The sequence below is a fragment of the Echinops telfairi genome, unplaced genomic scaffold (genome assembly GCF_000313985.2).
Source record: "Echinops telfairi isolate 266 unplaced genomic scaffold, ASM31398v2 ScPeMD7_3509;HRSCAF=4178, whole genome shotgun sequence".
Classification (NCBI taxonomy): domain Eukaryota; kingdom Metazoa; phylum Chordata; class Mammalia; order Afrosoricida; family Tenrecidae; genus Echinops; species Echinops telfairi.
This window is the reverse complement of record NW_022107407.1, coordinates 10,832,066-10,856,783: the sequence shown is the minus strand read 5'-3', so window position 1 is coordinate 10,856,783 and position 24,718 is coordinate 10,832,066. Positions and strand designations below refer to the sequence as shown.

The window sequence follows — 24,718 nt, the reverse complement described above, 5'->3', positions numbered from 1 at the left end:
AGCTAACAATTGCACTGCTGGTATTAACCCCCCAAAATGAAAACTTGAGTTCATGCTAAAACATTTACACAAATGTTTATGTCAGCTTTAGTTACAACGGTGTCCTATTGTAGCTTTGCAAGATGTTACTACTGTGACATCTTGTGTACAGGGTATAAGAGAGCTCTCTGTATTAATTTTACAACTGCCTGCAAATGCATAACTATCTCAAAATTAGTAGTTTAATTCAGAAAATGAGTAGGCAAAAGAATCTCAGTCAATCTAACACAAACCTGATTAGGTCCTTGTATAACAGTCTTTCCCAACACTGTCAAAAACACTGCTCACTAAGAGGGCTTTCAAAATTCTTGGATAGGTCTGATCCAACAAAATTCTCCAACATTCTAATTTAATTGGTTTGAAGTAGACAGGCATCAATAGCATATACCAGGCATCCTCAAACTACGGCCCGCAGGTCACATGCGGCCCGCCGTGGACATTTATCCGGCCCGCCGGGTGTTTTTGCCCCGTTTGGTTTTTTACTTCAAAATAAGATATGTGCAGTGTGCATAGGAATTTGTTCATAGGTTTTTTTAAAAAAAACTATAGTCCACTCCAACGGGTCTGAGGGACAATGAACTGGCCCCTTGTTTAAAAATTTTGAGGACCCTGGATATACCCTTCACATCTTTTCCCCCAACACATGCAATTTTATATAACTGAAGTGGAGGAGCACTGCTTTTAAGCAATTGAATTAGTGTCAGAAAAGAGGAAACAGCTGAGAGAAGGGCAGCCTGAACTTGGCATCCTTTATCTAACGTTTCACCCGGACTCCACTAGGGTCCACAAATACCGAGACCACATGAGAGTTTAAGGAACCACTGTCTGAATTGGATGAAAATATTATTGAATGTTTCCAATGCACAAAAAGAAAAACTACAAAATTTATACTGATGAATATTTATAAAACATGTCTAATATATGATATTATGCCAACTCTGTTAAGCCTCATTTTGAAAAATACTTTAAGTATGAAAACAAATTTACGTTATAATATCTCTGTTTACAAGAATATGTGAATGTGTCTGATGATTGACAAGGAATCACACCCAGGATTAAGATACATGAGCTACAAACAGCCCAAGAATTTGAAAACAGAACTATGAAAATTATGATTAAAAAATTCTTTCAAAATTGAGAGGTTTAATATGGCACAGAGTGGACCTTCTAACAGTCCCTATGGAGAGTATACAACCTCAGTAGCACTGGAGCATCAATTGGAGCCAGAAGCTACAGGAGAACTAATGCTGAGAACTGCTGAAGTTCTGTTCTCTTCTCAATCAGCTTCCTGGATTCATTCTATGGATTTTTTTGATGAGGCCCCACTAGCCACCTGCCACCCATTCGCTATACAATTTTTCAAATTCCACTTAACACCATCTATTTCTTCACCTAAAGAGTTCCATTTCATTAATCTGTGACATATTGTTCTCAGTATTTTAGGCAATACCAAGTATGCCTGTCTCCCCATCTCACGCTCAAACCTCAAGTACTGTAAGCCCGAGCACCGGCATCTATTAGAAAAGAGACGGGCACCATCAACCTGAACAGAGTTCTGAGCCTACCTCTTTCTACTACTAGTGAAATTAAGCTTAGTTCCTATTCACGAATCTGTCCTTGTCTCGAAACAACAAAACAGGTCATTTTCATTCACAGGCAGCGTGGCCAGTCTTTTAGTTGTGCTGGATGACTTTCCAATCACTAGAAGTTCCACCCCCCCATTTATCCTCCTGTAATACTTTTAAAGCCTCTGGTTGGGAAATTTATAGCAAAGGGGTGTGTTCCTGAAGCAAATTCTCTTTATTCAAAGACATGTCCATACATGTAAATACTTCCCTGGCCTAAAAAGTCAAGCAGACAGCACTCTCTGGCCGTCCTCCTTTAAGAAGCGCCAGCATTGAACCATGAAAAGGCAGAAGAGGAGGAAGCAATCCTGGATATAACTGCAACCTTTCTTCCTTCAACTCTTCCACTGTCTGCACCTCGATAAAGGCTATTTATTTCCATGGCTAGTGAAAGCTGCTAGACCCAGAGATATATGAGCACAAATCGAAACAGGGAAATCATCCCCTCTGCCTTCATCATGATCTGTAGACCCCATGGATCCTCCCACAACAGACCTCCCCTGAGTTCTGCTAATGATTATAAATGGCAGAGAATCTCCAATTTAATTGCAAAAGGTAATGATGCAGTGAGCATAAGATTAGATTCACCACAGAAGGTAATATCCTCAAACAATAAAAAAAGCCAACCCGAGAAGCTTGGTGTGACGATGGCTGGAATCGATAGAAAGGGTTCTGTATTAAACACTACGGTGGAGGGTCACAAAATGATATTGACAGAACTGCTGACAGGGGATAAAAGAGGGGGAGAGAAAACTAAATTGGTCTCTGCAGAAAATAAGTTACAGATTAATCACCCTACCATAAAATCATTTTGAGATGACTTAGGGTCTGAAGATGTGCTCGCAGTTTGATTATAAAATGGAGCTACAAAGTGGAGGCAAATGAGAAACTGCTGAATTCAAATGCACGGGATTCAGGCCTGTTTGCTTCTCGGCAGCTCCTCGCTAAGGGGAGCACACTAAGTACTCAGATGGCGCCACTCAGCATCTTCTCAGTGTCTACTCCAAGTGTCTCCCCTAAGCCTGACAAGAGGTTTAGGATTGCAGTAAATTCCTTTAAGCATTTCCTTTTATGTTTAAAGTTAATTGTCATTACTGCTGTGGAGTTGGCTATACTCATGATCTCATGCAAAACAGAATGAGAAATGCTGCCGCATCCCAAGGTCCTGAGCCATGCCCATGATCTGTTGCGGAATGGACAGCGGTGATCGTGATCGGCAGCATCGTCACTGACTGCTTTTCAGAAACAGATGCCGACTCTTGTCCTTTGCAGTTACTAGGGAGCCCCCTATTAAAATGCAAGCTGAAGGAAGGGAACTGGAAAGGGAATATCTTTGAAAATGACCCAGACGTCTCAGCAGGGCCCCCTTCACCAGCAAAGGTGATGAATATGTATGTATTCACCCTCCGGGGACCTGAAGGTGTACTCCACAGAGGCCACTCCTGGGCACTAAATTTATTTAAACATTCATGCTTTATCTTAAAAGTTCATGGGAAATTTGCATTCTATTCCATTATATAGAAACATACTCTATTTGAAAAAAATTAATACAGATTGATTCTCAAATATTACTGATGCACAAAATATGCCAAATCTTAATTTCAAATTGAAATCCCTGACACTCCCTTTTGACCAGTCAGTTTTAAAATTTTAACAAGGAAACATTAAAAAGTAAGATGAAATTTGACTTATCTGCCACCTGTTAATAATGATAAATCATTAGTCCTGCTATCTTTACAATTCAGAGGGCTTAGGAAAGGATTGATTTTATAAGGAAAAGGCATCATAACTGATTTGCTGCCTAAGTCAGTTATGATTCATGAAGATACCAAGTCATATGAGGATAGAACTGTGCTCCACAGTGTGTGCGATGGCTGTGACTTTGGGGAAGGATATCACCAGGCCTTTCTTGCAAGGTACCTTTAACCTCCAACCTTTCTGTCAGCAGCGTGTTAGCAATTTATACTACGCAGGAATTTCATAAGCATTACATTGGTGTTAGGGGCCACCATGTCAGCTCTGACTCACAGCAACCCTATAATCATCATAGAAACAAGCACACATATAAGATGAGAACCTTCACTTTATAAGAATAGCCAATCGATACAGTTCTCCATGTCCTTTTGACATTTCTGAAATTTGAGCTCCCTAAGTATAAATGACAGCAACAACCAAAATTGATGGCACTGTGTGATAGAAGATGAGCTGCTAGCCAGGTCAGCACTTCAAATCCACCTGTGGCTCCGTAGGCGCTACTGTCTGCTCCCGAAGATATTTATAGCATCAGAAACCCTATGTAGGGTTTCATGCATCGGACTCAACTTGATGGCCATGAGTCTGGATATAAATAAATACCACAAGGCTATTTACCTGTGCGTTATTGACTATACAAAGGCATTTGACTATGGATCATAACAAATAATGGGTAATATTGTGAAAAATGAGAATTCCAGGACAGTTAATTGTGCTTAAGTGAAAAGGCAGTTGCTTGAACAGAACAAGAGAAAACTCAGCAACTTAAATATGAATGCTCAACAAACAATTTGAGAAATTGGACTCTGAAAAAGCGCATGGCATCAGGATTGGAGCAGGCTCACTAACAAGCTGTGGTATACATAGGACACAATCTCACTTGCTAACCGTGAGGATCTGAAGCCTTTACTGATGAAGATCAAAGAGCATATACTCCAACATAAATAAAACAAAAATCCTTACAACTGGAGCAATAAATCACATTGTGATAAAAGGAGAAAAGGTTGAAGTTGTCAAAGATTTTGTTTTACTCAGATCCACAATCAACACTCATGGAAGCAGCTGTCAAAAAAGCAACTGACCTCGCCTTGGGAAAATGTGCTGCAGGAGACCGACCTCTTTAGAGTGTGTTTAAAAGCAAAGATCTCTCCTTGAAGACTAAGGTGATATAAGCCATAGTATTTTCAATTGCCTCATACATATGTGAAACCTGGACAATGAATAAGGAACATTAAATGAGAATTGCTGGGTTTGAATTATGGTGTTAGTAAAGAATATTGAATATACCATGGACTGACAGAAAATGAAAAGCTATGTCTTGACAGAAGTAGAGCTAGACGGCTCCATCGTAATGAAGGTGGTGAAACTGGCCCATGTGCTTTGAACACGCCATCAGGAGGGGCCAGTCCCAGCAAAAGATACTACTTAAGAAAGCAGAGGACCAGCAGAACAGAAGATGGCTAATGAGATGGATAGACACAGTGGCTATCACAAGGGGCTCAAACAATGGTTGTGATGACGGCATAGGACTTGGCAGTGTTTTGTTCTCTTATCTTAGGGTCATTTTAAGATAGAATCAACTTGATGGCACCTAATACCAATAAGTATAAATGATAGTGTCTAGGTCCACAGACCCAGGGCCAGGAGGAAGGAAGCCCATCACAGAAGGAGATGAATGGCAGAGAAGACACACTCCTTTACCAATAATCTTTAAAAGGGAAGAAATTCCCAACACGGGAGGGGACAGCAGTAAGAGAGCGTGTACTGAAAAGGTGCGCAGCCCTGAAAATAACTGAGTTGACGCTTGGGTTCTGTACTTTGGGGGTGCATGCAACGGTTGTGAAGGGGAAGTACACTAAGAAGAGCTGGTCAAGAGAAGTAGGACACTGTCGGCAGTGCAACACAACTTGGGTTTCCGTCTATGGTATTTCCTCAGAGTAGGTACGATGCCCTCCATGCAAGCCATACTAGACATCGCTCTTAAATAAACTCACTCACTCCATCAAACGTTTTTCCTGCCTCTCGTCTGCATTCTTTCTTACAAGCGTGACAAGAACTGAGAGAGGAATGGCCTGAAGCCTCCGGTGCATCTAGTAGCACCACTATTGTCTGAGTCATAGCTGACTCGGGGCACAGAGTAGAACAGGGTTTTCAAGACCATGTGTAATCTTTTTTTAAATTATTATTTTATTGGGGGCTCGTACAATTCCCATCACAATCCATACACACATCCATTGTGTCAAGCACATATGCACATTTGTTGCCCTCATCATTCTCAAAACATTTGCCTCCCACTCTAGCCCCTAATATCAGTTGCTCATTTCCCCCCCCCCTCCCCCCTCCCTCACGAACCCTTCATAGTTCATAAATTATTATAGTTTTGTCATAAGTTACACTGTCTTATGTTTCCCTCCACCCTCTTCTCTGCTGTCCATCCCCCCAGGGAGGAGGCAATACTTAGATTCTTGTAATTGGTTCCCCCTTTCTACCCCACATTCCCTTCACCCTCCAGGCATCACCCCCCTCACCACTGGTCCTGAAGGAGTCATCTATCCTGGATTCCATGTGTTTCCAGTTGCTATCTGTACCAATGTACATCCTCCGGTCCAGCCAGATTTATAAGGTAGAATTGGGATCATGATAGTGGGGGTAGGAAGCATTAAAGAACTAGAGGAAAGTTATACATTTCATCGTTGCTATTTCTTTTGAGGTGCTTCTGGGTGGGTGCAAACAGCCCACCTTTCAACGAGCAGTTGAGCACTTAACCAAGTGCGCCACCCAGCTGCCCAGATGACACTAAAGGCTCTCATTACAAATATTTATGGTTGGTTTTGTTCTCTAAAGTCATTTAGAATAAAAAAACTGTAATACAGTTAGAGATGCATGAAAAGCTGTATTTTAAAAGATAAACTTTAATCAAGCATAAAAAAAGTACATCGTACCCATTAGGATTATTTGCTCTTTGAAGGACAAAACATTCAGAAGGATGAACATTTGAAAACAAAGTGGTTCTAAAGAAAATAAATGGTAAATGTCCAACAAGATCTGCAAACAAGCAGGTTTGGTTAGTTTTTAGAGGGGAATTGTGAAGACAGGACTATTTTTCATACTAGGAAAAATACATTATACGTTATGAAATGAGCTGTAAACTGCCACACAGAACAGGAGAGAAGCCTTGTGTGTAGGTCCTAGTAGTCAAGTACCACATAAATAGGTGATATAACTTGAAAAATACATATATATATGAAAATAATATTTACAGTAAAACCCACGAGAGCCAGAATTCAACAGGACTGCCTTGCTTTGCTGGGTCTCACAAGGTTTTGCTCAATAGGGTGAAGTTTTGCCATTTTTCTCTTACTCTCTATGGCTGAAAATATGAGTTTTCTTCTCTGACAAGTTTCTGCCTTGCACATGTTCTTATTTAGAAAGTTTTCACAGTGTATTGATATGTGTATACATTTACATGGGATTACATGTATATAAATGTAAGTGAATGGGAGACAAGCTTAGGTTTCATGGTGTATATCTACATTCATATGGGATTTCAGGTTTATGTATGTAAACGCAAGTGAAAGGAAAACAGACTTAGAGGAAACCTGGTCATAGTGATTATTGTACATATTCATGCAGTTACAATAAAAGAGCTAGCTAGGCAGTACTAAGTGAATATTTTATAACTGCCTCTACTTCTTGGAAGTCATATTTTAATCAAATATGTTTTTAAAATCCATTCATTAAAACAATAATATACTTTAAACAGATGAATATGCTCTTAGACATTCTTCTTCTTAAAGAGTTAAAGCAACTATCAGAGGTCCTAATGTTTGTGCAGAGCCTGAGTCCTAAATCTGGCATTGATTTCCCTCAATTCCTTGATTGATGACTCTGTTTATTCATTTATTATTTCATAATTAATGTCAAAATTATGAATGAAGAGGCATATTCTGAATTCAGCCTGAAGGTTTAATTTACACACACACATGCACACGCCAGTGTATACATACAATTTATAATGCTTACCACAGCTTGGCTTGAGCTTTCTTGTAAATCCCACAGCAAGATATGGTTATCCGCCAAAGAAATGATTTTTTTGCCATCTCCCATTGGCTCCCATGCAACGCTGAGAAAGAGATAGATCAGATATTAATAAAAGAGCTCCCCCCCAAAAAAACAAAAAACAACTCCGGAATTGTGCTGGGCAGAGGGGAGCTTTCCTAGTACACATTTTACCCCGCTACACAGGCAATCGCTCTGAGTTGGTGCGCTCAGTGGCACCCCTGAGAAGGTTCTATCTGGTCACAGTGAATTTTTTCATAAAAGCAGTTTTGCTCAAGCCTCGTTTTTTTCGATGGTTGATTTAAGAGAACAGCGTATGGCTGTGAAATCTTGGTTACTGCTCAGGAAAAATGTGCATAAACTGTTGTGATGTGGAACACAGCTCACAAAGACAGCGCTTGGGAAAAACTCAAGTGTAAGAGTGGTTTTCTTGTTTCCCAAATGGTGAAATGTTGAATGGTAACAAACCTTATTCTGGGCATCTGTCAACTTCCCCGGCAGATGAAAATGTCAACTTGTAGTGCATTTGGAGTTCATTCCACCAGGTCAGACTGTTAGTCAAGCTTTCTATTTAAAGGTTCTGAAAAGATTGCCTAACAATGTATGACAAAAAAGGCCTGATTTGTGGCAGACAGGGGATTGGTTTTGCTACCACGACAATGCACCAGTTCATGCAGCCATCTCAGTGTGCCAGTTTGGGGCAAAAAAACCCCCGGCTCTGTGCAACTTCTTTTTGTTTTCATGAATGAAGAAGGACATGAAAGGACAGCGATTTGACGACATAAAAGAGGTGAAGAAAAAAATCGAGGGAGGTGCTGTCAGTCATCCAAACAGATGAGTTTGGAAATTATTTCCAAGAATGGAATCACAGATTTGACAAATGCATTAAGTTTAATGGAAAGTGCTTTGAAGGCGATAGGTTGTTTTGGAAAAAAAATTGAAATACATAGCTTTGAAAAAACAATCCGTTTGGCGGAGAGTAGCCCCTTGTATGAGATACCTAAATTTTCACCTAAAAGCTTATACACACAGTCGTCTTGATTAATCAAAATTTTTCCATGACTACTAGACATTAGAAATAATTGCTAACATTAGTATTGGATAATGCACACGATGAACACTGCCATGGTTTCACCCACATCAGTCTTCATCCTAAATATTTATTCTAAGCGGGTAGTCCCAAAGTCATTCATTCGCCTTGCCAACAGCTGATTTAAGAATGGACATGTGGACCAATGCTCACCAATAAGCCATCAAGAGACGCTTGCCGATAGGGTGACAGTGGCATAGGGCCGGGAAACTGTTAGGGAACTAGAGGGAAAGACCTGTGCCCCTGTAAAGACTGCGATTTGGGGTGGGCTGCTGTAGTGGATTGGATGGTGGTCCGCCGAAAGATAAGTGCCCATCAAGCTCCTGGAAAGTGTGAGGGTTAACTTATTTGAGAAAGGGTTTGCCGACATTAATGATCTCCAGATGAGTTCATCCTGGATCAATGAGGCAGAACCTTAATGCAATGACAGGTTCCCATTTATGAGAGAGAAAGGTGGAGAGAGATGTGAGTCACACATGTCCAGAAGAAGAAACAAGGGGAAGGCCACATAAAACTGGAGGCTGAGGTTAGAACAACACAGTTAGAAAAAGAGAACACCTGGATCTACTAGAAATTGAAAAGGTGAAGTATTATTTCTCTAGAAATTTCAGATTTCTAACAACTTTCAGAACAGTGAGAAAATAAATTTGTTATTTGAGGCTACTAAGTTTGTGGTCATTTGTTATGGTAGCCCTGGGTGGCTAGTGCAGATATTAACTGATTAAGCCAAATACTGGAGAAGAAAGGAGGATGGAACTAATAGAATGGGATGGGGGGGCGGGGGGCAAACTAAAGAACCAAACTCACTGTCATCAAGTCAATTTTGACTCACGGCCATACTACAGGCCAGAGTAGCAGGGTTTCCTGGGCCTATAAACCTCTATGGAGCAGAAAGCCTCATCTTTCTCCCTGATAATGTTGAGCTGTCGACTTTGTGGGAGCTGAAAGTCTGACATAGCAGGCCCTGTCTCTGGATTCCCTGTTATGCAAGGCAATAAGTTTCCTGTGTTTCAGTCAACTGGGGTTAAAGTTTCCCCATACTCCCAGTCAGAATATCCTGATACAATGCATATTTACACAATTACAGAAAGAAAGAAAAAAAAAATCGCATCATCTTTGTGGTAAAGCCATAAACAGATCAAATAGTTTACCCACTAATAACAGATCTTGTCTTCCCTGAAGAAAATATTCAACTGCGTATTATGAGGAGCATTTAATTTTATACTCTAATATTGAGTGACTAAGTACTATGGTTTAGAATTACAGATGGCATCAACACAGGATGGTAATACTTCTTTTTCAAGACGAACATAATACAATTGATTAGGGCACCCTTAGGTGAATGTCCCTTAAACTGTCATGTCAAGACTTTCAGTGAGGCTATTATTACCTTTAATCATAGCACTAATAAAATTCAAAACCATATATATATTTTTGCATTTAAAGTTTAAAAATACTCCAAAAAAAACTCTGAAGAGCAATATTTAGCACAAAGATCACAGGAATGCTGATCTTAATTAGACATAGACTTCACTGTTATGAGGGGACTTCAAAATGCTTTTGGAAAATTAAATTAAAACATAAAATAAGAAACATAAATTTTATTACTCAACATAAACTCCATCAAGTTCTAGACATTTTTGTAAGCAGTGATATCTGTCATTTAGTCCATCCCTAAAGAACTGGGAATTTAATCATGTCAATACAATGTTTTTACGTTACTCAAAGAACAATGGGTTCAATATATTGTTTAAGATTAGGAAGCAAGCAGAAATGAGAGGAAGGAGCAGGAGCATTGCTATGATGAGGACTCTCAGGTGAAGTTTTCCTGCACATTTTTTTCTGTTAGAGCTTTGGTTAACTTTCTCAAAACACTCATAAAAGGCAGATGTTGTCCACAAGGTGTAGAAGGGACCATTTATCAGGCATCAAAGAACTAAAAATCATACCAGTGGGTGCCCACCTTCCTGATACAATCACTGAAGACAAACGTGTGCATAAGCAAATGTGGTGAAGAAAGCTGATGGTGCCCAGCTATCAAAAGATATAGCGCCTGGGGTCATAAATGCTTGAAGATAAACAAGCGGCCAACTAGCTCAGAAGCAACAAAGCCCACATGGAAGAAGCACACCAGCCTGTGTGACCACGAGCTGTCGAAGGGATCAGCTATCAAACATCAAAGAACAAAAAAATCATATCATTGTAAAGATGGGTGAGTACCGAGTGGAGACTCAAAGCCCATCAGTAGGCAACTGGACACCCCATTACTGAAGGGCTGTGGGGAGGAGATGAGCCAGTCAGGGTGCAGGGTAGCAACTATGAAACATATAACTTTCCTCTAGTTCTTAAATGCTTCCTCCCCGGACTATCATGATCCCAATTCTACCTTACAAATCTTGCTAAACCAGAGGATGTACATTGGTACAGATAGGAACTGGAAACACAGGGAATCCAGGACAGATGACTCCTTCAGGACCAGTGGTGAGAGTGGCGATGCCTGGAGGGTGGAGGGAATGTGGCGTAGAAAGGAGGAACCAATTACAAGAATCTACGTATAGCCTCCTCCATGGGGGATGGACAGCAGAGAAGGGGCGGGGGAGTCGGCAGCGTGTAACATATGACAAAATAATAATTTATGAATTATGAAGGGTTCATGAGGGAGGGGGGAGTGAGGAGGGAGGGGGAAAATGAGTAGCCGATATTAAGGGCTCAAGTAGAAGGCAAATATTTTGAGAATGATGATGGCAAAAATGTACATATGTTCTTGACACAATGGATGTATGTATGGATTGTGATAAGAATTGTACGAGCCCCAATAAAATGATTAAAAACAAAAACAAAAGGCAGATGTTATGGTTCTTTGGTCCTCCAGAAAGTGAACAAGCAGAATGCCTTGAGCGTCCTAAATAATTGTTGCCATGATATTTACTCTTGCCTGGTCCATTTTTGGCTCTGTGAGATCACTGTCCACCTCTTGGCAGCCACTGCTTTGATGGTACTTTCTCTCCAATATTGTATTGGTAAAGCCATGTTTCATCTCCTATTACAATTCTCACAAGACATTAATGCTTCAAGATATTGATACCACGTGTTTTTAAATCTCCATTTAAAGCTCTGCTCTTCTCTACAGCTGACCAAGACATATGATTTTGGCACATATTCAGCAAAAAGTTTGCTCGGCTTTAATTTTTCAGTCAGAATTGTGGAAGCTGAACCATTTGAGATTCTATAGTGTCAGCTATTATTTATGCTGTTAATAGTACCATATATACTCATGTATAAGTCAAGTTTTTCAGCACATTTTTATGCATTTTGTGGTAAAATTTGGTACCTCGACTGATATTCAGGTCAACTTACACTTAAGTATATACAGTAGGTCCTCTTTAATTAGGGTATGACGAATTTTTTTCCCTCTCAAATTGTCAGTGATCTGCTCTTGTGAATGTCATTTTCAACATCATCCTATCTCACTGTCTTTGTGGAACTAGATGACCCTGAAAAGGACTTTTAATGACTTATCTATCGTGGCTGCCTTCCTTAACACTAGATTCACTAAGGTTTTCCTAGGCAAACTAAAGGCTTTTAAAGAATAGACTAAACTTATTAAATCAGTTTTATGCTCCCAAAAATAACCATAAAGATTTGGAGGTACTCACTACTTAATAAATATTAGCCAATAAATTCTAAGAAAGAAGGAAGATTTCTAGGTAAGAGTGGAGATTCTTCTTAAGAAGTGGGACTACCTTAAAGTCAATTTAGTTAAGTACTTGGCTACTAACCATTTGGCACTGCAAACCCACCCAAGGAATTCAACAAGAGAGAAAGATGTATATGCTTGCTCGCCTAAATGTTATAACCAAGAAACCTCAGTGGTGCAGTTCTTCCTCACAGGTAGGATAACTGTGAGTCAGAATTGACTCAATAGGACAGAACAACAACATAGTCCTATATGAGGAATGGAAAATAAAAACCATCCTAAAACAAGAATGCGATAGTTAAAGTTTATTGTGCCAACCTGGCCGATAAACACATGTGGAGTTAATTGAAGGGTGGAGGGATAAATGGCTCAGTGAGCCTTGCCTTTCAAGTTCTCGGGTCTCTTGCTTTCTGATGGTCGGACCAGGGTGCAGCTGCCTTAGCCAGTTCCCTGCTTCAGCTGGCAAAGCTCACTTCCTGCAAGACATCCCTGTGGAGAAGCCAAATGGACCTACACTGTTGCACCCCTGGGTGCTGAAACAGCTGTGCAGAGACCCCTGCTAGCGCTGAGTTGCTTACACATTCACTGATTTGGCTTTCCTCCTGCAGTTGGCATCATTGTGTGTGTTTTGTGAGATGGAAGAGGAGTTTGTGAATTGGTGTTGGACATATAGGCCAATGTTGGACTTGTGGGCTTTGGCAGCACTGGGTTGGGATGTTTTCTTGATGTGCACTTACCCTTTATATAAAACTATCTCTTATACATATGAGTTTCTGTGGATTTGTTTCTCTAATGTACCCAGACTAATACAAAGAAGTTTTAAAGTACTTTAACAAGCAAAGTTCATGCAATAAATCTCATACTCATTATATATACATAATATATATTATGTATATTCATGGAGACATGAATCTATCTTAGGTCCTTACTCAGAAATATTCTTTACTTCTTCCTTACCCAGCAAATGATTGGCCGTCTACTTTTTAAGTCGACAAGAGAACAAAATCAATGGGTTATAAAAGGAGAGGGGTTGTTTTAAGTAGAAAATGGTAATAGAGTAAGCTGTATAAACTGAATACTTGAGAAAGAAGTAAGCAAAACATAGGACGCAAAAAGAATAAGATGGGAACATTTCATGCTGCATTGAATTTGAAACAGGAGTGTATACTCTGTAAAGCCCTAAGGGCAACACAGTATTATTGCTTGTGTGAGTAATTGTTCTTAATCATGATTAAAAGTCCTTGTGACTTATGTTCGATGAGCTCTGTTTAAAAAAAGTCATAAATATCAAAGTAAATTTTAGAAACGTTTCCATCTAAAGTTACTAATTTAGTTTTAAAATTTTGATGTTTTATCTCAGTGATCAAGAGTTCTCAAATTATTGAGAATAATCTAGGCTTCAGGATTTCAGATGGCTAAATTTTAAACATACTTAAAGATCAACAAAAAAGAAATGCATGAATAAAATACTGTAAAAATAAATCTACTTTACATACTACAGATAAAGTGAATCTTAAGCTGTACTATGGGAAGTATCATACTGAATGACAGATACTAGAACAAATCATTAAAGATGTTTTATTTTATTATTATTTTTTAGCTTGTGGAGATTTTGATTTCTAAATTAAAAAAATTTTTCAACAGTTTTATTGGAACTTAATCCACTTATTACACAATTCAACCATTCAATCATATCAAGAAAAATTGTACAATCATTACCACAATCAACTTCAGAACATTTCTCCCCCGCCCTATGATTAAATCACCTTTACAATGAGTTGTGTAATCACCTTCAGTTCCAGTGTTCACTCCCCCGCCCCTCTTCACTGTTTACTTCTGAAATCCCCTCACCTCCCCATCTTCTCATGTCCCTACATCCTCTACAAATGCTCGCATCAATTATGATCTCAATGCAGCCACTCTTTCTTTGCTTTGCAAACTGGCAAACCCAAAAGAAACAATAAAGAACAAAAATGAAACAACGTGGTAAGGATAAAACAGCAGTAATATAAAGATAAAAATACCAACAATGAGTAAGGAAAAAGGACCACCCTCAATATTGAAAAAGCCAGGGAAGAAGCTTTTGTCATGGAACAAGCAAGAGCTCTTTGCACCTAGAACAATTTTTAAAAGACATTTTACGATAAATATTTAGATCTTTGGCATCACAGAAAGGGCCATTATGAGAGAGAGCGGCATGGTACAAGCAGAATATACCACTCCCCAGCCTTCCCACTCCCCAATCTTCCTAGGCTCTTACTGACTGGCCACAATACACTTCCAGAGTGAGGCTTCCACCACAACCGGGAAAGCCCCTCTTTGTCACTCTCAGGCGGCGGGCAATATATTATAATTATATCCACCCAATTTCCCGTATAACCCACTAGATTAGTGCTAGAGACTCTGCCTGCTGGTCAGTATCAATATACATCAGCTCCACTACTTCTGAGCACTTATTACAAAGTCTTGAAACTTAATATTAGGTGCCCCTGGGAAGCATCTTTTCACTTAGCAAAATATATGGATACACATTTGATTAAGTGTCGATTCTAAAGTTAGAGAAGGCAAAGGTGAGTCACATGCGCACCTCTGCAAACTAAACAAAAAGGTAACAGGATATGTGAAGAAGTAGCAGACTTCGGAGAACATCTTCCTTCAGAATGTGGTCACTGCAATGAAGACTTCCCTTGGCTAAAGAAAGTGGGGCACCTCAGTCTAGTTTTGTTTCTGGAGTGGAAGGAAAGAAGAAGAGGTAAAAGGATTTCCTTCTGGAACCTGTGGAGAACTTTTCCTTTTATTTTCCCCTCTTCATCCAACAGATTTTCTCTCTGCTTTTGTGTGGGCCAAGGGATATGGTTCTCTAAGAGAAAGCTTATGTTTCCCAGTAATATTATCAGAGGATACAAGAAAATCAATCTAAAGGGGTTATAGAAGTAACTTTTCATACCTAAAAAGGAAAATATGAAATAATTTTTAAAAAAAGGCAAAACAAGTCTTAAAGAGTACAGGAGTTATTATAGATTTACTTAAGAAAACAACTTGGTCTTGTGTTCTTACAGGTGAACATTCTATGAAATGTGGATTTCGCGAGAACCCAAATGGGCTACCTTTGTTCTAAAGGTCAACCCGAGTATCCTGAGGTTATAAGGACAACTGTTAAGAACACTACAAAGCAGAAGCAAATTTCGTTTTGAGAAGAAACGCTACCTAAGACTTTCTACTAATTAAGTCCATGGAAGGATGGCACAGCTCCGTCTAAGAGGCCTAGCGGAGTTCACCAAACTGGAATGAAAAGTTGTAACCTGGACTGGTTGGGTGCATGGTGCTATCAGTACTCGCCTTTGGAGAGACCAAATAAAACTTATTCCTGCTATTATTGGTATATGGAACCAACTAAATATACACAAAAATGTATGGTATTTTTGTGCAAGTAATGTGCATGTTAAACTTTTTTCCCCCCCTAATCCATGCAACCCTTCATGTGTTAGCTTCCTATATGTCCTATGCATTTGCATGTTATCTATGTGGGCCCATTAAAAAACATGGTACTTAGTGTCGGGAAAAACACTTGAGTGTGGCTATACATTTTCAAAGTAACAACAGGTGATCCTCTAAACAAGGTCTGAGGCTCTATGGTTCTTGTTGGAATAAATGTAAAGCAAAGAGTGGGAGGATCAAGAGAGACAATTAAGATTCTGAACAAAAGTACATCAGGATCCTGTAAATTCCAAAGATCTGAAATTGCACGACTTGTGCCATTATTTTTTTTAACACCACAACGGAAAGCTGGAAAGAACAGTCACTTATACTACAATGAATACTTTGCAGATTAGGGTAAAATCAAAGCAAACTTCTCAGTGAGAAAAACAGTGAGTGTCAACTCATTATCCATCTTAACCTGGCCAACCCTTCAGAGCTTGGATTAAACATGACTTCCTCCAGGAAGCTGTCCCAGCCCTTGGCAGAACATTAGGACTATCTTTTATAGCCACTGGCACCCATTCATATGTTTAGCATATTGGTAATTATTCAATGACTGGATTCCTTGCTAAATTGTAAGTATTTTGGAGTGTAAATTGTGTGTTTTATGTATTGGCATATTCCAAACACCAACCACAGCAAAAATAGATAAACAGTTAGGAATGAGCATAGGAATAATTGTAAGGATGGTTCAGGACCATGTAGTGTTTCATAGTGTTGTGCATGGGGTCACTACGGGTCATTGCTAATGTGGTGGCACCTAACAACAAAGTTAGAAAAGTGCACATACAAGGCTGGCTTATTTAATAAGCCACTCAAGAGGGTTTGTATGTAAAAAAAAAACAGTATTAATTTGGAATTCTTGGAAGATGGGAGCATAAACATCATGTTTCCAACCCTCCCCCACAAACAAACATAAGAAAAACAACAAAGAAATGGCACTCAAATTTAAGAGACTCTGAATTTGGGGAGCAGAGGGAAGCACAGGAAGCTACAGACAGGCAAGACTCAACAAGTCAGCATGTTGCATGTAGTAAGCAGACTGCTTCTCTCAAAGTCCTTGACCCTCTCCCCAGCCATGTGGCTAGGGATGCTGGGAACTGGGAAAGGGACCCCAGAAAAAGAGCCGCCTCCCTACTATCTATCATACCCGCTGCCTGTACAAACAGACAGGACTCCAATTTTCTACTCTGAAATCAACAAGGCAGAAATTCCCTGGGGTCTGTTTGCAGTGTGCCAGCACCTCTGTACTGATGTACTTTTGTTCAGAATCTTAAAACCTAAGCACGAGAGGCTGGAAGCCTACTGTAAATTGTTACAGAAGACTCCCAAGTGTGGTCTGTCCTCCTAGTCAACACTCTACCTGTCTTGCTGAGTACACCACAGCTCAGACCTCTGAAATTACCAGGACAGATCTTTGGGGAGTCAGTTTAGGTTTGCCTGTTCCCCCTTCCCATTGGTACTAAGGACTGCTGTCTGCAGCTGCCTTGAACTACGAAGCATACATCTTGAATGAAGGTTCCATCCATAGCCACGGGTAGGGGTGGGGATGAGCTGTGCTATCAATACAACTCCTTGGGAGTACATTCAAAATTACAAGTCCATCCCTAGACTGCCCGAGCACCTACAATATCACCGGCAAGTTGATAGTGAACTGCTACAGAGTCCCTGGAGTCAAGTCTGTCCCTCCAGTCAGCATTCTACCTGCCTCCTGGGCATCCTACAGCTTAGGTCTCTGAAACCAACTGGACAGAGCATCACCTTGAGTCTACTCACCCCTTTCAGTTAGTGCTAAAGACTGCTAAGACTACTCTAAGCAGGCAGATTTAGCGGAGACTACATCCACAGCTAAACATACTATGGGGCAGGTTCTGATAGCAATAAGGTAGACTGTCAGGAGGGTCCATTCAGAGCACCCAGTAACTACTGGCTCCTGGACAGATCTGAACTGCTACAGAAAGTCCCCTACACTAGGACCAGGAGGAGAGCTACATAAGACTGCCCCATAACCACAGGTTCTCTGAAACCACATAGACTGAACGCTTGGACCTTCTTCTGAAGAGTCTCATTCTTTCCTCCTCCCCAGACAAGAAAGTCTGCTGATGTCTCCCCTTCTTTCTTTCTCAGAAAGAAGCAGACCCCCACACAGCAGGGAAGGGTGCCTAAGGAAAAACCAAGGGGCAACACCCACCATGAAGGGGACCCTCTGGGTTGGGGGTTCTCCACCTGAAAATGTAGTCACAGAAACTTAGGAACAGACAGAGAGGACTGAGCCCACCTGGTGGACAGACGGATTAGGACACGATATCTTGTCTGAGTGTCAGTGTATGTTTGGGAGAGACTAAAAGTTTAAACCAAGATCTAAAACTTTCAAACCATACTTAAACCAGGGAGAGAAAGGGGGCTATCACACAAAGAGAAAAAAAATAATAATAAAAGGCTGAAAACTCAACATGGTGAAGAGTTTTTAGCAGACTACTAAAGAGAAGTAAGAAAGTTAACACCCTTAAAATTCCAATCCCTCAATAAAAGTAACAAGTTACATCAAGAATAGAGAAACAATGACCATCTAAATAAACATGACAAAGGAAATGAAAGTGCTTCTACAGGAGATCAAAAACTGGAGGAAAAAAATGACAATACAATAACATTAAACATAATTAGCCTTTTCACGAAGATGGCGCTGAAGGCGAAGAAGGAAGCTCCTGCCCCTCCCAAAACGGAAGCCAAAGCAAAGCCTTTAAAAGCCAAGAAGGCCGTGCTGAAAGGCGTCCACAGCCACACACAAAAGAAGATCCGCACGTCACTCTCCTTCCAGCGGCCCAAGATGGAAGAGCACCCCTAGGTGAAATAAGCTGGACCATTATGCCATCAAGTTCCCCTTAACCACAGAGTCTGCCATGAAGAAGATCGAAGATAACAACACACTTGTGTTCACTGTGGATGTCAAACCCAACAAACACCAGATCAAACAGGCTGTGAAAAAGCTCTATGACATTGACGTGGCCAAGGTCAACACCTTGATCAGGCCTGACGGTGAGAAGAAGGCATGTGTTCGACTGGCTCCTGACTATGACGCTTTAGATGTGGCCAACAAAACCGGAATCATCTAAAGTGAGCCCAGCTGGATAATGCTAAATACATACTTTTTCAACGTTAAAAAAAAACCAACATAATTAAAGACCTAATGGAGAACATAAAGAGGCAAAAAAAAAAAAAAAGGAAAACAATGAAAAAACAAAATGAGGTTCTGAAAAATAAAAGATGTCATAACTAAAAGAAACAATAACTGAAATGAGAAGACTTGTCAACAGATTTAATCACACAGATGGATCAGCAAATTAGAGGATATGATAGTTAAAATTACATATGTGGAAGAATAACAAGAATAGAGGCTCAAGAAGGCTGAGCACAGATGAACAAAATTATGGAACAATGACTAAGGAACTATAATATGTGGCATTGGAATTCCAGGAAATGAAAGAGAGACATGCGCAGAAAAATTATTTGAAGCCATAAAGACATAAAATTTCCCTAATCTGATGAAGGATATGAATCTTCAAATCCAAGTTCAAAGAATCCAAAGTAAGATAAACTCAGAGTTCTAGACCAAGACATATCATAGTTAGACTCTCACAACTAAGGAGAGAATCCTGAAAGCATTGAGAGAAAGCAGTCACGTAAAAAGGATCTTTAGTAAGTGCTAATTTCTTCTCAGAATTACTGGAGGCCAGGAGGCACGGGAATGACATATTAAAAATGCTAAAGCAAAACAAAAACCATCAGCGAATACTATCCCCAGAAAATATCTTTCAAGAATGGGGGTGAAATGCAGCCTTCAGTCATCCTTCGGGGCTGGGATGGAATTAACCCTGTGTTAGAATCATCACCTATTTAAGATGAAAAAGGCAGGCATATCAAGGACAAAATACAGTGTTAGGAAAGAAGGAGGGGTAAAGATCAGAAACACAGGGAAGAAGTAGGGTAAATGAAATTACATTGGGAGGACTATAATAAAGGAGTTAAAACAAGATGTGCATGAACTGTTGAATGCAAAACTGATTATCTGCTCTGTAAAACATCACCTAATTTATAATTTAAAAAATTAAAAGAAAAAACAAACAAACCACTTCTCTGTGATTGGTGAACGGCTTTGACAAGTTCTTCCAGTAATAAAGGTATCTTAGCAGTGACAGCTGCCTTTAAAAACATAGAATACATTTTATGTTTGGAAAAAATAATTTCGAGTTAAGGACTAATACCCAATTTTTAACAAAACTCAAGTGGACATATTCCCAAGTCATTAAAACTTTACAGCAAGTTTATAAGAATGCTGCTCCTCAGGAAAATAAAAACAGTGTTTTTATGGATCTACTGTTTTTAAGAAGGTCAATAAGACCTAAAAGATGAACCATGAAAGGGAAAAACATGCCTGAAGTCTAGAAACAGAAGGGGAAGACTGTAGAACTAACATAGATGCATTAGGTACTGAAACTGAGATGTCAAAGGGGTCAGCATTTTCCATCTTAAGTTAACACCTTCCTCTCAGCAAACTTGCAGCTCAGTAATGTCAAAGGTTGTGTAAAGATCAGCTAGTTCAAAGAGTTGATCTTTCCATGAGTCTTTTAAGCAAGATCATGACAAATGAAGACCATTTAATTGGATGGACTAAAAGTGTTACCAGGGACAAGTCTTGGATTTACCAATATGACCCAGAGAGCAAGGTCTAGTCAAAACAGTGGTTTCTGAGCAGATCTGCTGGGCCAGTTAAATTAAAGACAGAGAGGTCAGCCCAGAAGGTGACGGCGATTGTACTTGGGACCCCAATGGGACCGTTGTCATGGGTTTCCTTGAAAAGCACAAGATGATCAGGGGCCTATTAGAAAGAAGTTTTAAGAAAATACAAATTGCAGTGATGAAAAAAGACCAGGAAAGCTATGCCAAGGGATACCCCCCCCCTTTCCGCCCCCACCCCGTCATCACAGCTGCTCATTCTTCAAAAGTAACAAAGGTTGTCCTATAAGAATTTCATTGGGAAACCTTAACCCACCCACCTTATAGCACTGATCTTACTCCGTCACACTTCTTTTTGTTTTCCAAACTCAAAGAACATTGAAAAGAAACATGATTTGAGTCCCGTGAAGTGCCCAAACTGCCATTTTGATGTGGTCAAAGCAGAGAGCATTCCTTGAGAAAGGCTGGAGAAACAGAGGCACTGCCTTTAGAAGTATGTCGACCTAGGTGAATGATAAATCGAGAGAAAAAATAGCTGTATGTTTTGATACTTTAACGTCTCTAGGACTCTGAAGCAATACTTTTTGACCTCTCCTACTTCAGTTTTAAAAGCACTTTCCTTTCACATGCATTATCTAACTTGAGTTTAGAGTCCTTGGTGGTGTTTTGTTATTTTTTAATTCCCCCCACCCTTAGAGTCCTTCGTTTTGTGAATGCTGTCTTTTAATTGGATAGCATAATACTACTATTTCCCTAAATTACAAATGAAACAATTGAAGCTTGTAAAGACTGACTTGCTCAAGGACGCACAGCTAGAGTGAGGCTGACTTTTCACTCACATTGACTCTTGGTTCATTTATTTCTAATGTACTACAAACCTGTGACATTTCTGAGACTTCCTTCAGGAACTGAAAGGTGACTTTCATGCATAAGGTCCTTGGGTGTGTAGACAGGGCATCTTTAGCATCTTTAATCAACACGTGTAAGAACCACAGTGGACCTCACTGGGTTCATAATTACTTTGGGCACTGTCCAGGTGTAGAGCTAGTATGATAGCTTACATCATATTGGCATTCAAAAAAGACACATCAGGTTATATAGATACGGGCAACAATTGTACGTAAGGAGGACTAGACAAATGAATTAACTTGCATGGGGTAGAAATGACCTTAGAATAATGAAACTTTAACAACGCTACCCTGTATAGATGACACTTAGAAGTTTATCCACTACTGGTATACATACAAACATGGAGAGAGCCTGCGACATCTACAAGGCCAGCAGGAAAATAATGATTAAAGATAAAAAGGGTAGTCTCAGAGATATTTATTAAGGCTATAGAAATCAAGACAAAATGAGGTCTTTTGATTCCTACCCTAATGCTCATTCTCTTAGAGCCTAGTGATGTGGATAAGGATGAAAGTGATGGGGAGCCCCGAGAGCTTAGCTCAAACCAAAATATCCCAGCCCATTAGCACTGTCTTCTTTCTGACTCAGAGTGAATCTAGAGAGGGATCCTCAGACTGTAAATATTTACAGGAGTAGATGGCCTTGTCTTTCTCCAGTGAAGCAGCGAGTGTATTTGAACTGCCAAGTTATGATGAGTAGTCTACTGCCCAGCACTTTGGAGTGCCACTAGATTTCATGAAAACTTAGGTGTAACAATTAAACAGGAAACACATCTCTTGGTAGTAGCTAATAGACCAAAAGTAACATTTGAGAAAGATAATTATAGTACCTGAAACCAGAAGAAAAAAAAGGAGAGAGGTTATTTAATCAATACCAGATGAGATTTCTGGGTGGGATCCTGGAGAAGGCAGGTATACTTTTACTGCTTACTAAGTGCCAGATACTGTGCTAAGCCCTTGGCATGTGTTTTATTTTTCAATAAACTATAAACCAATAAGATGAATCCTATTCTTTCCTTATTTTACTGATGAAGAAACAAATACACATCTGAGAGACCAAAATTAAAGAGTTAAAAGTGGCAGAACTGACTGTAGAACTTCAAGTCTTATTCAACCTTCAAATTTCATAGTTATTAAGAATACTGTTAGTTTCATGACCATTGTAAAACATGACTATTGTCTGATATTTTAAGGTTTAAATGCAACTAAATATAATTTTACTGTTTATCTATACATTAGAACAGCATACCCAGATAGCTAGTAGTTTCCTCGGTTACCTGTGGCAAGTTTAACTTATGGTTTCAACGGCATCTGTGATTTATCCTTTATAAGAATTCACACAAAAATAACTGATAAGTGATTTCACTAAGAGATTCCTAAGAATGTCCATGGCATTTTCAATCGCCTCATATGCATGCAAAGGTTAGAGAAAGAATAAAGAAAGACCATAGAAGAAATTTATACCTTTGAATTATGGCCTTGGCCAAGAAAACTGAATATACTAGGGACTGACAGAAGAACAAATTTGTCTTGGTAAAAGTACAGCTATGATGTTCCTTAGAAATCATGATGACACTTAATTTCACATACTTTGGACACGTATTAGGAAAGACCAGTCCCTGGAGAAAGACATCATTCGTGGGTAAGTAGAGGGTCAGCGGAAAAGAGGTACAGTCAAGGAGAAGCAGTGACACAGTGGCTGCAACAATAGCCTCAAACACAATATCAGTTGTGGGGATGGTGCAGGTCACTATAACTCATAACTGAGCCAGTGATACCTAATGACAATAGTTATCTGATGTAATTAGATCTGCGGTTCTTAAACCATATGCAGTGTTGCCCCTTGGAAAGCATGTTAGTGGCTCAAGAGGTTCACAATCAACTAGAGGTATGCATTGCTTAATGTCCACTAAATAGTCAATGAAGCAGTACTAAATGAGATTTGGATGCTGTACAAACATCATATTACACATTACACATAGAAAATGTTTGTACATAGTCAGTACACTGGTATATCAAAATAACCCTGTAAAAGCTGTCCTGGATCTCCATTAGGGTCAGGAGCTTGAGAATTTGTAAACTGGCACCTGCTGTTGGCCACCTCCCTGGTGGCACTGTTGGGTAAGCACTGGGTTGTTAACAGTAAGGTCAGCAATTCAAACCCACCAATGGCTTTAATAGAAGAAAGATGAAACTAACTTAAAGACAAGGCTCCCTTATAGAGTTAGAGCATTGGGAACCATGTATATGATCCCAATGAGTCGGCATCGATGCATAGCAGTGGATTTTCTTTTTGAGGGGTGCAATAATCTCTGAGAAGCTCCTGGGAGCCTGATTGGAATTGAAAGCCTAAGGAGACAGAAGAGAGCATCTACAGTCCAACATCTCCCCACAGGCTGGAGCCTATAAGGCAGCTGGGGAGGGGGTCTCAGCCACCCTGCTTGTGGTCTGTGGCTGAGACTTGGTAACCACGGGAGATGAACCACAGCTGCCCAGCACCACAAACTCAATGCTGGCTCTCCTCCTGGCACCCTTCTAAGGAAACCCTCCTCCGTGGCCTCACAGAAATATATTTCATAGACTTTGCCCAAATAGATTTTATGTGGTTATCAGAAGAAACCAGTGCCTGAAAAAGGATCGTGTGGTCAAACAGAGGGGCAATGAGAAAGAGGACAACCCTCAACAAGATGACCTGACACTGGCTGCACAGATAGGCTCACAGATAAAAACAATTATGAGGATGCTACAGGACTAGGCAGTGTTTTCTTCTGCTGCACCTAAGGTGGCTGTGAATTGGAACTGACTCAGTGAGTCAATGATCCTCTAAAGGTTAGATGTTCGAATCCAGGCAGTGGTACCATAAAAAAACACCTCCACTTTGCTTCTCTAAAGAGTAGAGTCAAGAAAACCCTCTAAAACAGTTCTTACTCTGTAATACATATGGCTGATACACATGGGAACTGACTCGATGGAAACTTGTTGTCTTGAGTGTTTTGGTTTGGGTTTGCACAAGTACTATCACAGCGATATTGCCAGGGATGTCAAATGTGCTACACAGTGCCAACAGTCTTGGACAACAAAACTTTGCCCTGCATCAAATACTAGTAGTCTCTCTTTGGAAACAAGCAAACAACAAGTGATCCAAATTGGGGTGGGAGGCCGGGTAGGGCATGATTAAGGGTAATGTAACAAAGAGGAATTGCTGAAACCCTAGTGGGGACTGAGCATGATAGTGGGACAGGAGGAAAGTCAAGGGAACTAGAGGAAAGAGCTGGGAGGCAAAGGGCATTTGTAGAGGTCTAGATAAAGACATGTACATATGCAAATATATTTA

General features: G+C 40.0%; 1 protein-coding gene across 1 annotated transcript in view; it reads right to left on the bottom strand.

Moving 5' to 3' along the window:
- The window catches only part of EIPR1 (EARP complex and GARP complex interacting protein 1), a 263,777-nt gene that overhangs the window by 30,809 nt on the left and 208,250 nt on the right, over positions 1-24,718 (bottom strand). Inside the window, exon 5 of the mRNA XM_045294272.1 lies at positions 7,440-7,539. Coding sequence (XP_045150207.1) covers positions 7,440-7,539 — 100 coding nt within the window. The remainder of the gene's footprint in view (positions 1-7,439; positions 7,540-24,718) is intronic.